We start from the raw sequence: 14,400 nt of genomic DNA, 5'->3' as shown, positions 1-14,400 counted from the left end.
TAATTTTCAGGATTTTTTAAAGATAATTCCCCGTTGTTAAGATGTCAAAAGACATTTTAACTGTTTTACTAAAGCCTTTCAATCAATTTCCAACATGCAATCATCAGTTTCCTCTACCCAGACATTAATTGTAACCACGATTTTCAAAAACTGCAAAGTACTATCAGTGTGACGGTGTTATTTTCATCAATCTTATGTAAAAATATGTGTTGTTATGGAGATGGCATTGCTTGGAGGAAAAGACTGCATATGTTGGAAATGACATGTGACAAGGGCATTGCAGAACAGTGCTCATTCTTATCATCCCTAACACAAAGTTACATCAATTTTTGAAACATAACTTTATTATTTAACCTAAAAAAATTAATGCACATTAAATCAGAAGGCATAAAATTGCTCATTCCTGCTCTCTATGTGCTGGAACCTACAAGCAAACTGCAAAAGTTGGACTTCTGCTGGAAGCAAAACAGTTGAACTTAGAGATGGCAATCAAAAAAAATCAGAGCGAGGTAACAGACTGAAATGAACATCAACATTATCTGAATCGAATGCTTTGAAAATAACCTGAAAATAAAATAAAATGTTATCTCAATTACACCAGGTTTAGAGGTTTAAAAGTATTTCTGTCCTTGTAGTTTGTCTTTGCACAGTATCAATAAGTTAATCGTTCTGTTTAATAATCATTTAACATTAAGGATTTTCAGTGATTGAAGCAAAGTGAAATGCATTTATAACACTGGCATTGTCATTTCTATCCCAAAATATCTTTCCCATCACAATAAACAAAAGTGATGGAAATGACTGTTGTGGAAATGAGTTGGTCACATTTAAATAAACATACTCCCTTATTTTACCTTGGGGATGTTTTTTTTTCTTCTAATTTTAGTTCCTTCCAATTGGCTACCTCTGCTCTTCTGTCATGTGCTCCCCTGTCACATGACTACTGCTGAGGTTTCAAGAACACAAACCCTAAAAAAATCTCACTAAAGTCACATATAGTGGTGTTTGGTGGAAATGACAGAGACAGGTGTTCTATGAAAGTAAAAAACTAATATACCTTAAAACACGATACATTTAAATAAAATATGAATTTATGTGCCATTTGTAAAGTTAGTATTAGAACAAAATTTTAATACAATTTGAAAAAGGATTGAATGATCCAGAGACAAAGGAAATACAGTGGAAACCATACATAAAAGCCATGATTTATATAAACTAAATAAGAACTGAGCCATCATTTAATTTTCCAATGTTTCTTCTGGTGTCAGTAAGTTAAAATAAGTAATTTGTTCTTACTTTTTTCTGCCAGGTACATAAATCCGACAATGGTTAAAGAATCAGCCTTAGGCCAATCGGTACAATTCAACCACTTACTTTACCAACCCATTCAACCCGTTTTTGATCCCCCTCCTCACATTTGACCACTTTAGGTCCATCAATGCCAATGTTTAGCTGTTTTTAACCAACTTTTGCCACTTTTAACCCATGTATGTCGCTTTTCAATGTTTACCACTTCAAGTAAATTTGTTAATGTTTTGTCAGTTTTACTTTTTTGCCACTTTCAACCTCTGTATGCCAATTTTGCAACCTTATACCCAATTTTGCAGTTTTACACCCTTTTGTGACTTATGACACTTCTAAGCAATTTCTCACTTTATGCTAATTTATGCCACTTTCACCACGTTTAAACTACTTAAAACCCATCACTATTGTTCACCCTGCAATTTCACACCCATGTTTGCCACTTTACACCCAATTGTGCAGTATTTTACCCTTTTCCATTGTCACTTTTTATTCATTTTACCAATTTTCACAGCTTTTTGCCTCATTTTATGCCACCATTCACCTTTCTTTGCCACTTTATGCCCATGTTTGCCACTGACCTCAAGACAAAATCCTCTGATCACAAATACAGTTCAACATGAAGAAGGCACGGAAACAAGAATCACTTCATGGTTTGAGTAACTTTATTGAAGGGAAAACTAAAAAGAAAACAGAGCGGCGAGTTGATTATCAACCATCAGCTTTGCATCAATATTTTAGGGCTACAAGAAGACAGTGTTTGAGTGGCCGTAAAACTAAAAGCTCATCAACTGGCTTCTACATAATGAAAAAGAAACAGAAAAGCCTTGAGGGGAACCAAATTTTTCCAACTGTTCAGCCTGACAATCCACTGAATTTGCAGAAACATATCAGATATAATATCCTACCTTTATTAACATGCATAAAATACAACATTGAAGTTCGTATAGTTTGTTTCCTTAACATTGATATATACTGCTGTGCTTCTCTGTACACACACTCTGAAAGTGGAATAAGATACACATCTTTCCTCAGGTAATAGATTCCTATGCTAATGATCAGAAGAACATACTGACGTCACACCAGTCCAGTAAGCGAATACAGGAGCCACTAACCAGTTTCAGAATCTTTGAGAATTGGCATTTTCCCCATTTTAAATGTGACAAATTTAAAATAAATGCAGCCGAATTTGTAGATTTCAACTCCTAAATGGTCGTATTGATCACAAAGACAGGTTTTTCTATAAGTTCTTTTATCCCACAGTGAAGAAAATATCAAGCACACAGGATCAGGAGGGTCTCCAGCCGGATCACTGTGGGCTTGATACAGTGTTCAGTGTCAGGAGACCAGTTGCTTTAAATTCTACCAAGTGTGTGCAGAGTAAATGAATGACATCACCAATCTAGGGTTGAAAAACTCTTACTGGGCCATGCTCAAGCTGTTCAGCACCATAGTGGTTCTTTTTTAAACTTTTTTTTAACTCCATTTAAAACAGGAGTTGAAACTTCACAGAAACTGGCACGTATCCTAGAGAGAAAACACTATCTTCTTATGAGCGCAGATGGAAAAAATAAGGGGTAAAATGCTCTGATTAACAAAACAAGAAAAAAAAGGTGAAAAAGAAAAAAACAGAATCATAGATCTTGCAGTTTGAACCAGAAACGTCATTTTCCTGCCACCACTCCAGCCATCACATTGCGTATTTGTTTGTCCATTCTTTTGCCATTGACTGGTATCTGCAAAGACAAAGAAAAAAACTTTAGATTTGTCATACAAATATTTAACAAAAAAAAAAGTCCTTCAGCATCTAACACCAAGCAAGTGCTTCCACAACGCTGTTAAAGCGCATGCATGCTAGGCAAAATGCTTCTGAAGGAACACAAATCAAGTCAGCTTCATGACAAAATTGGGTTATTTCTCATTTTTAATGATCAAAAATGGCAGACCAACTCCTTCACACTGTCTAAGCTGTATAAAAATAGGCAGTGTAAGAGTTAGCCTGCTTTTCCTTTGTCAGGTTCATTTCCCTCCTATACAACCATCTTTTCCAAACCATAAATAATTACAATTTTATTTATTATCTGCCCAAAACATATCTTTGGATGACCCTATTAAACTTGTGGATAAAAATATTTCTTTAATTTGTCTGGCTGATTAACAATAACAAAGATAGATTTAGTTTATTTTCATGCTAGTGTTAGTGGTTACATATTCATGCGAAAGTTTATGCTTTAAAAGTTGTTGCACAAGCCATCTTTGTTTTAGGTCGTTGCCTTGATTACCAGATCAGTAATCATGCCTGTGTGTTCAAGACAAACTCTTTTCACTCCAATACCAAGGGGACAATAAACCATCTAAAGAGATGACCCTTAAACTAAAAAAGTTATTAGAGATGTGCTGGCTGTGAAAACTGGGGCCAAAATCAATACAGAGGTTTAAAATAATTTAGTCAATTTAACACTCACCAAGCCAACATACCCTTCTTCCCAGTAGAAAACACCTTTTCTGAATCAGAAGTTCAGTGTAGGCCGGCTCTTGATATTTGTTCATGTCACATTGCACGTTGCATTTTGATTATTTTCCCAAATTGTCGAGCCCGTCTGTGCCATCACATAACTGCATAAAGGCTGTCATCATTTTCCTATTAAGTAGAACTTTAAAGGTTTACAAAAATGTCTGCAGAAAGGTCTTTAACAGAGCATTTGCACCTTGTAGAAGTACAGCATTCAAAAAAGTAAACCGTTTTTCAAAAATAGTTCGCTATTTTTAAAGCAGTACTGGAAAAACTTATGTTTTTTCACTTTTTATGCTACTTAGTATTTGTATGTTTTGAGTTGAGAAATACAGACCTCAGAACTATCATTATTCCCTGCATTTTCCTTGATAACCGAGCCAGTAGATTTACATTAGACTTGTCCAGTTTAATTGCAATTCCATATCATTACCAAATTGTTCAGCTAGGATTGGGCATTAAATGTTTTTCCTAATACCGCCAAAACTTACACCAAATTTTACTGGGGTGGGCGGTATTGCCACCAGTTGTTCAAGAACCCAGTTTAACAAGAGCTTGCGTGCGTGCACGTGCAAGCACAGCACGCAGAGCGCACACCTCTGCAGGCACTTTATTTAATCCTTTAACAAAAAACTTTGAGTTAGAAACTTCTCCGTCTCCTTTTTTCCTTTCTCTGCATAAAGCTTCCATGAATTCTACCCCACCCCAAAGTTAATGGGAAATACGAGATATAATAATCCACAACTATTGTAAGTGTCTAAAAATGTGCAGTAATGCTCTCTGTGCTTCTAAACTAATAAGGAATTACTGTATGAATGCCCATTCCTATGTGCAGCACTACAGGGGTGCATAAATTGTGGCTTGATACTGTACAGTATCAGGGCTGATACTGAATTTTTAAAGAAAAAAGCTTATCAATTTCCAATTCCAATGTTTTTATCCATTCATACTCTTAGAACAAGACTCCTACACTGCCAACATCCGTGAATACGCCAACAAGTCAATTTTTTTCCACATATAAAAACTCTTCTCTGTAGCAGTAATTAGGTGTATAAACTTCCCAGTATTACATGAACATTTGAACATCAACCACAGATATGATTAGCTCATGCCACATTAACTGCCATGAGGCCGATGTCCAACATCAGCCGGTATCGGCCTCGTTGATAAACAGATGCACCGGTTAACAAGGGACATGCTGTTAGTCAATTTGTGGGAGTGCAGTCATAAGAAACCTATCATACATATGTGATTATCCCCATCATGTTCTCATCATGTCAGAGCCCAGCCTAAACCAGTGTGTTGACTCCTGAGGGCTCAGGATACGCTCAGCATTCATACATGAAACCCAACCCTGATAAACCCTATTGTTCTCCACTACACTTCAGCCTCCTACGCTATACATCATGAAGGGTTTTCTCTGGCAGATAACTATTGGCGTGTCCTCAAATGCACCACCAAGGAATTTTTCAGGATCATCCCTGCTTCTGCAATATCACTACAACAACAAAAGAAAGCCCATTATTAACTGTGATGGCTTTCTACTAGTCTTCCCATCTGACTGTATATCTGGAAATGATGGCTTTGTAACAGAAACACCTTTAAATTCTATGAACATTTTTCAACAGCAAACATCAATTCCAAAAAGTTCCAAAATGACATTTTAGACAAAATCTGATGGTTCACAGCAGGACTGCTGATTCAGACTGCACATGTTTAAGCTGTACATGTCCCACTGTTTTTTGGGGAAAAGTAAGGAGTATTTGAAATACAAAAAAAATGTGAAAACCCACCCACAGAAGACAAAATACTTACTTCTGGGTATCTGTTTTGTATAATCGTGCAATCTCTGGCACCAATGGGTCGTCTGGGTTTGGGTCAGTTAGGAGTGAGCAAATGGAGAGAAGTACTGGAAGAGAGAAAGTACTAAATGTTAACAAACTATCCACATTCAAACAGTAAATCCACATCTTTGATCTGTCAGTCACAATTTGGATTAGAGTTGTGACCTACAGGTCATGCTTATACAAATCTCAGCAAGGAGGCAACTGGACTTCATTGAGGAGCTTCTATCAAGTCCAGTTGTCACCTTGACCAAGATTTGGACAAGCAAAAACAAGGGTAAAGAATAACAGTTTAAAGCCTTTTTTGTTCATCTTCACAGTACCAGAGTTTTATACTTCAATATGATATAGCAAAAAACTAACAGTGATGCCTGTTTTAAGGAAATGGTGGAAGTAAAACATACTCATAATGGGTCATTTCTTGTTTCAATCAACCAAAAATAGAGACAAACTACAAGACACAGTCTAAACTGCAAAAACATTTTGACACCAGGAGACTTTTTGATTGCCAAAACTTTAGATACTGGAACACTGCTGGAGTTTTTGTTAAGTTTAGATAGCTCACAGAAGTTATATATATATACTCTCACTTTTATGCCGTACAAAGTAAACAATGACTGTTTTTTTAAAAACGTTTTCTTCCATCTCTTGGGTAAAAAAAAAAAATTATCTGTGACAAAAAGTCTTTAAAATATTCACATATTTACAGAGAAAGCCCATGTGCATTATTGTGTTAGCTCTACTTGAGTCATTATTCAAAGCAATTCCTGTCTACGAGGACACAGAGGGACATGTCACAGGCTCTCTCTCTGTCTCTCAATCATGAGCTATTCAAGCCGTCTCCACCAGGATCTGAGTGTACGGAGTTGGGCAGTTTGACAAAGTTTAACGCAATGCTGAAACAGCCTGCCACCGGTTGTCACAGTGGATAAAAATATGTTCAATATTAAAGTTACAGGTAAGATGCACAAATTAATATCCAAGTTCATCTGGGTCAGAAGACGACAACGTATCAGGCTAACTACTCTTCAGCACAATAAACGGAATAGAGGCCTAGCCGTCCCTAATTTTAAATTTTACTTTTGGTCTTGCGTGCTGCGCCCACAGTCCAATTGGCTTGATCCCCAGATACAAATATCATGGAGACCTATAGAAGAACATCTGGCCTCCCCTCACCGACTTCAAGATTTAATTCATTCAGGGTTATCCATTAAAATCCCTAAACATAAGCTGGGCCCTATTATGTCATTCCTTTTGACTGTATGCCGTTTAGTGGGGAGGGCGACCAGCTCTGTGCTAAAGTGGCATGCACAAAGTCCTATATTTCACAACCACTTTCTACTCACAGGAGGGGCGCCTTTCACTTTCAGGGAATGGAGCGACAAAGGGATATATGTTATATCTGACATTTACAATGATAAGGGGCTGAGGACATTTAATGATTTACGAGCTACTTATGATCTGCCAGGTACATCTTTTTTCTTTTATTTACGTCTTAGGTCAGTGATGCGAGCGTACGGTGTGCCCTGGGGTGCCTCCCTTCCCATCCACAAGCTACACACGTTGTTAGATTTGGGAATGAGATCGAGAGGTCTGGTGTCTACCCTTTACTCTTTCATACTAGAACCCTCTTGTGGCCCTCTGACTGTCCATCAAGTGTGGACCAGAGACCTTGGTCTATCCAGTGACAAGATATGTTGGTTAACTGTCTGGGATAATCTAGACAAAACATCAAAAAATCTTAATCACAAACTTATACACTTTAAACTCATACATAGAATGTACCTTATGCCAAGAAAGCGATACCTCATGAAGCTCACACCCTCTCCTATTTGTGATCTATGCTCTCTGGGCCATGTGGGATCTTTCTTGCATATGTACTGGGAGTGCCCTGATGTGGTGTCCTTTTGGAAAGCAGTATCTTCCACTCTATCAGATTTGTTAAAGATGGACGTACTACGTCAGCCTAGAGTGCTGCCTTAAAAACACCTCATCATTGAGCTTGTCCTCCACTCAAACCCACATTCTTTTAGCGGGGTTGACTGCAGCTAAAGAAATGCTAGCTTTATGCTAGAAGCCTCCCCACACACTTACACGCACCCAGTGGCTGCAAACATTCTTGACCATACTCTACATGGAGTTATCTGTAGCAAAAACGCATGGGGCTGGTCAGAAAACAATCCGAACCTGGACCTCTGCTGCTGCCGAGGTTAAAAACTTACTGGAATGAGGAATGTATACTTATTTGTGACTTTATGTTTATCTGTGTGTGTGTTTTATTTTTTATTTTATTTATTCTATTTTATTATCATTATGTTTTTCTTATCTTGGCCTGCTGAACACTGACAAGACTATTGTATTATGTACTGTATTACCGTATATACACTGTGTGACAATATAGAAGATCTCGATGGGATAAGGAGGGAGGGGTGATGTCACCATTTTGGGGGGAAAGTTCTTCTAGAGGGTTTGCTAAAGGGAAGCGCTTACTACCTGCTGCACTACTGCCATTGAAATATGTTATGCTCTTCTCTTTGCTAAATACATAACAATTGATCGAAAAAAAAAGAAAAATATTAAAGTTACAGGTGTGGATTTAATCCTTAAATACCCCAAAAAGTCACCCAAGTTCCAGGATAGTTTGAAAAGCTGCTGCAAGGGCATGGATAGCGCCATTCGAAGGGCAAAACTGCAGGCTGCAAGAGGTTAAAAAGGTGGCTATGATTTACAGTTCGAAAGCTATTCAACTTTTTATAACCTTTCTTGTCATATAAAACAACGGCAGTCTCAGAGGGTTAAGTTTTGGTACTTTTTCAATACAGTCAGTCAGATCCCTGGTTACCATGAAAGGGCTGGTGACCCCCCTGAGATCCAGGGGGGAATTTAAACCTTAAACCACATTCCAAAAAATCCATACATCTAGTTTGGTCATGGGTTTCTGACAGTATCTGTCCCATCTGGGTCCTTCATGTAAAAACTTTTAAGAAACCACAGTTATAGTTTGATCTGTACGCTAGGGCCACACACAACTTTACATTACTATTTTTTTTATTCTATTCTTACCTTTTGAAATAGTAAGTGCTGGAGACCACTGTGATCTGAGAATATCCAGACAGATACTGCCGTTACTGTTGATGTTTGGGTGGTAAATTCTTGTTGTAAATGCAACCTAAAAACGGGGACAAGAAAAAAAACAAAACAAAAAACATAACAGTGAGGATGGGTAAAACAAGAAATCACAATGCGTTATGCAACGTGATTTCTTTGACACGAGGCATTGACGTGTGACACTCATAACTATCTACTTCTGGAACGACCGGTATTCCTTCATGAGGGCTGTCAACAGATTAAATCAGTTTATGACATCTGTCAAAGGTTCCTCTTTAGAGGAAACTTGTCTCTGTTATTTCTGGTGCTTTTGGAAATGAAGATTTAAGCATGAATTCTCCTCAGGGATCCCAAAAACATTTTTGATGAGGCTCTATAGATAAAGGACGACATTTTAATGTAGACACACATCACAGTAAGAAGGCTGTGTTCCAGGTGTTATTCAGCTTACCTTGGGTGGTTTGAAGGGGTAGTCTGTTGGAAAATGAATTGTCAAGAAGAAAACTCCTCCCTGATATGGACTGTCAACCTGAAAACAAGCATGACATTTACATAGTTTAGAGACTTTCCTTCTCTCCATAACTTCCTCATTATAAAGTCAAATTTTAACCTTTATCTCATGAGTTCATTTTGAGCAGCTAGGAGCGACAAATTACAACATTGTGGTGTATAAAAGAACAGAGAGCAACAATCTAGTCATAAAGAGTGTACTTACAGGCCCCATGATTGTGGCTTGCCAGTGAAACACTGCAGAGAAAAGAAAGTAAATGTTACAAAACAGGAACGGGTGAGAGGTATGTGATCTGACAGGCTTCTGAGGCGTCTGAGCACCTTCAAAGGAACGCCATTTCCCTTTGTGGATCAGAATCATCAGTGTTATGCTGTATTCATGTTGATCACATTAAATTAACCTTTGTTTCTAGCACCCTACAAAGATGTTTAAGTATTCATGACCAGAACAACCAGTTCTAAAGACTTGATCAACAACGACCAAAAGTTACAATAATGCAGATCACACAACTTTTTAAGATTTAAATCTCCTGAAAAATGTGTCCATCTTAACTGTCAAACTCTAACTCAGTCAATTTTAACTTTTTGCCAATTATATTTGCAGTTTAAGTGACCTGAAAGTCAATCAGAAGTAAAAAAAAATATCTACAACTAAAAAACAAAAACCACAGTAACTGATATTCTTTAAATTATATATGCCAACAAACACTGTGTACAATGATGTGTTCTTCAATGCAAGAGAGGAGAATCTGAGGGAATCAAACTCCAAATCTAAGATTCTTTTTGCATTTTGAAGATTTTGGGGATTTTTTTTTTTTTTTTTGCCTTTTTGACAGGTCAGCTGAAGAGAGACGGGGAACATGGGGAGAGAGAAAGGAAGACATGCTCCAAACGTGTGCTGAGGCCAGGAATCGATCCCACTGCCAAGTGCGTTTAGAACTACAACCTCTGCTTAAGAACATGGGTGTTGGAATAAAGAGCATTTTTACAGGATTTTTTTTAATCAAAACCGGACAAGACCACCAATTCTTGATGTCACTGATGTGATAACAAAGACAACCCCTTGCTAAACAACAAATAGCTTCAATTCATGTGTAATTTGCTAAGATTTCAGATTTTTGCATTGTGGTGCTTGAAAACAGAGTCGATGCCTTGGTCGTTGCTGACAACGTTATTCAAAAGCAAACTAAAATTAACAAACAATGGTGCTCTTTTGCTGTTCAACCCTGTGATTATTTTTTAAATTGATTTTTATAGTCTTCATCTTGTCTTGGTCTGTCTCGGTCTCCATCCCCCAAAAGTCTTGGTCTTGTCTTGGTCTCTATGCACAGTGGTCTGACGCATGTCTTGGTCTCAGTGTGGTCTTGACTTGAACCTAGGCCATCTGCACATGGGGGATGCAACCTAACATCAAGGCTATGTGTTTTATTTTTCATTGTAAATCAGGTGTGCGGTTGGTAAATTTCCTTTTTTTTTTGAGTCATAAAAAATATGGAAAGACAGGTGAACCTATTGCAGTTTCTCTGGCTAATTTACCAATTCATTTAAGGTCTAGCCTGCTGATTCAAATTCAGGAAATACTAATGAACCTACCGCAGTTTCTTTAAAAATGTGTAAATTGGCTAAAGGCCTACTCTAGTCAGCTGATTAAGATGCTAGACTATCCCTGATTTTCCATCTTTACAGAACCATAAAAATACAGCAAAAACAAACATTCAGTACCTCTTTTTACACTGGTAACTGTATCCAATCACAATTAATCCCTTCTTATTAACTGTGTTTAAAAAAATTCTTCAAACTGGCCCCAGGTTACTTAATAATTGCTCAATCTCATGTTAGGTAACACCTGATTCACCCTCTTCACCTGCATACGTCAACACTGCTGAAGAAATCATCATTACCCAACAATAAAACAATTGTGACAAATTTATCAGCTCATTGCTTAAAGTCACAAACCTGTCTGCCTCTTTCTTGCTGCATCAATGATCAGTATTTAGCAGACTGTATCTTGATTCATGCCCATTAATTATTAGTCAGCATTAATCTAAGATATTCCCTGCAAAGTGATTCATCTCACAGCAGGTCCAACTTTTTAATAACACACAAACTGTTTTGTTATTTCAGTGTCACTTAGTGACCCAAGAATTTAACAGGAATATCAATTCAATTTTGCTTCTTTACACATACTTTTCCCACTCTCCAGCCATTAGAGGTGAAAGAGAAAGAAAAGGAGCACACCAATATGGACAGCATAGATGTGAAAGACAAGCTGATAAGGGTACTATCAAGAAAGAGGAGAAAGTTTCAGGAAATACTATCTCCCAGTTGGTCACAGCTTTTTTCAGTTAATTATGTAGCCATATAGGCATGGCACATAAATTGTGGCTTAAGTTACTGCCATATCGTCACAGACAAAAAACAATGCCCTTATTGCTTCTCAAATGCCAAGACTGTGGTTATCTTGAGTTGGATGTTGAATCTGTATCTTTAAATATTCCCATGTTCTGCAAGAGCTTATTTACCTTAAAAAATAACAGCCATAGAAAAATTGTAGTCTTATAATTCTTCACAAAGTTCCCAGATACTTACTGTCATCTCCCACTGGGCCGGCTGAGCACTGTGCTGGAGGGTCACGAGATAAATCGCTGAGCTCCTGTAATAAAAGAGGGATAAGAACAATTTAATCCACAGTAATCTTCCCTGAACTAAAAAATGAAGAGACAAGATCTGAAATTAAAGAGCCAACATGGGGTTTCAAACATGAGGTGGTTTGCTTATTTATTTCACAACACTTTATCTACCCAGTTATCTCCTGCAACTCTTTTCCAAGTTCAACACAACAGCTCCAGGGAAGGGGGCCACTTTGTTATCATCGCCACAGTTGGGCCTGAAGCGTACGTACACTGATATTTTTAGATCTCCAGCTACTTTAGAGAGAGGTGGAGGCCACAACCTCAGCCCAGGCCTTCTGACACTTTACACATCAACATTACACTTTACACATAACATTACACAACATACTTGATGGATTTCACTGAAAGAGGCGTTTGTCAACAACCGAGTGAAGTAATGAAGCAACTGCATAAAAACAAGTGTTGTATTACTTGAAGTCTATCCTGATCTCTGGACAGATTGACGGAGGTCCCTGCCTTGCCTTGAATACATTCAGACCCAACCATAGAACCCTCAGAATCATTCTCCATTTTATGAATGTAACAGCAGAATTACATGTCTTAATTTATTTTCATAACCATCGGATGCGACATGCTGTGCTTCAAATGAAACTTCTAACCCTTTTTTGTTTTTACATCCATGACTGTTTAATGTGCTTTTATGGAACAGTAACACATCCAGACCAATTCAAAGATGGCCTCATGCTTTCTGATAATACCTAGCTCTGTCTTCATCTTTTTAAGTGGTCCTGATTTTTACTTTGACACCACATACCATGGAATGATACAATCTGGAGCTTCAAAAAAACAATCCAAGTCATGGGATAGGTGTGTTGGAAGAGTGAATCCACCAAATATTGCGAGCAAACATCATGGAGTCTAAATTAAACAAATCGTAAACTCCTGCAAATACTGAATGTTGAATATGAACCGTTGGTAATGCGCTGGCATGAGCTTGCCATGAGTTGACATCCAAACATTGAAATTACCCAGTACTGGGCACTAGGACTTTCATTTTTTTGTATCAAACACAAATAAACTTTCAGATTTCTGGAGATGGATTGATAATTTACTGCAGTTTCGACAAAATTTAACCCTTGAACTCGCTTTTCAAACATGAGCTACAAACAGCAGCAGACCATCATCAGCACTTAAAAGAAACAGAAAGCATACTGAAGGACCTTTAGATTCAGGGAAGTCCCGGAGAAGAACTCCTTTGGCATAAAAAGTTTGAGGAGTACTCATACTCTTCTGCTGCCAACTTCCTCCATTTTACTGCCAGAACACACCCTGTGATGTGCACAGGCAAAGAACAAATACTACCACATACCAAGGAAGTGTCTCATGAACACGGCTAGGACTGCTGACATAGATCCACTCAGATATGAGTCATAGCTTCTGGAAACGTCGCTGGGGTTACGAAAGATGTTGATGGTTATTCAGCTGAAACACGGGGTCAATGTGTGTTTATGAGCAAATAGCTCTCAAACGTGTTTGTGTTTTATGTCGACGTAAGAAGTGTAGAGCAATTCATGAGGCCGAACACACAAACCCTGTAACCGACTATGCTAATGCTAGTTAGTTGGCTAGCTTCCTGATCAAATGTACAGTTGGCGTGTGTGCTAGCCTACACAAAGAGGGAAACTACTCAAGATGAACAAGAACGACAGCAAAAATGAATATCTGGTCATATAAAGCATATATGAGCCCCCAAGCCCATGTTCCACCGCCATGTTTCACACATCCCAGCAGTGTAGGAGGCTAACGCGGCGAGTTAGCAGTGACGGTTATGAGACAGTAAGCTAGCAGGATCGACGTTATCTTACCTTGTTGATCCTTTTCATAGCCATCCTCTCTCTGTTTTATGCTCTGTTATGAGGGTTTTCCAATACAAGCAGTAAGTGGCAACTGAAATGTGCCAGGATGATTCACATTCCGTCAAGTATTTGACGCTGGGTTGACTCGACGGCCTTTCTCCCTTGAGCTAGCGCCGTTAGCTAGCCAGAACTACATATGCGCGGAAATGCTAACAAAGCTAGCTGGCGATTTTTATCCAGCTTCCTTTCGCCCAAAGGCAGACGTTGTGGTGCCCCTCGACAGTCCTCGTTTCCCTTAAAGTTTCAGAGTCTTATTTTCAGTTATTTCCGTCCTGGTTTGGGGTGATTATATGTCTCTGTCAGGTGAAGTTTCACCGGCAACAAAAAGATCCTCTCCCTTCGGTTTGTCTGCTAGCTAACAAGCGGCTGTCTGCTTGTATTTGAAGCTTCTTGGAGGAAGGCGGTCCTGTTTGCTGCTGACTGACGGGGCGGATGTGGTGTCAGATTGGTTAAAAGCTCCCAGAGAAAACGCGACATGCGTGACAGACCAAGTTAGCACATGTCAGACATTGTCTGCTATTGTTATGAGCCTTTAAAGTTCAACTTTTGAGCTTCTAGATGGCAGTAAAACGGGC

General features: G+C 38.4%; 1 protein-coding gene across 1 annotated transcript; it reads right to left on the bottom strand.

Moving 5' to 3' along the window:
• Positions 1 to 1,949: 1,949 nt before the first annotated feature.
• On the bottom strand, positions 1,950 to 14,237 carry LOC121526657 (ubiquitin-conjugating enzyme E2 D3-like). Its single transcript, XM_041813326.1, has 7 exons — positions 13,775 to 14,237; positions 11,866 to 11,929; positions 9,482 to 9,513; positions 9,218 to 9,295; positions 8,722 to 8,827; positions 5,630 to 5,723; positions 1,950 to 3,038 (listed from the first exon to the last, which is right to left on the bottom strand). Exons 1-7 carry the CDS (start codon positions 13,796 to 13,798, stop codon positions 2,993 to 2,995), a joined length of 444 nt encoding a protein of 147 aa, XP_041669260.1. The 5' UTR covers positions 13,799 to 14,237; the 3' UTR covers positions 1,950 to 2,992.
• Positions 14,238 to 14,400: the final 163 nt, after the last annotated feature.

This window comes from Cheilinus undulatus, linkage group 18 (assembly GCF_018320785.1).
Source record: "Cheilinus undulatus linkage group 18, ASM1832078v1, whole genome shotgun sequence".
NCBI classification, from domain to species: domain Eukaryota; kingdom Metazoa; phylum Chordata; class Actinopteri; order Labriformes; family Labridae; genus Cheilinus; species Cheilinus undulatus.
Note: the sequence above shows the minus strand (reverse complement) of the source record. Positions and strands in the feature narration are given on the sequence as shown.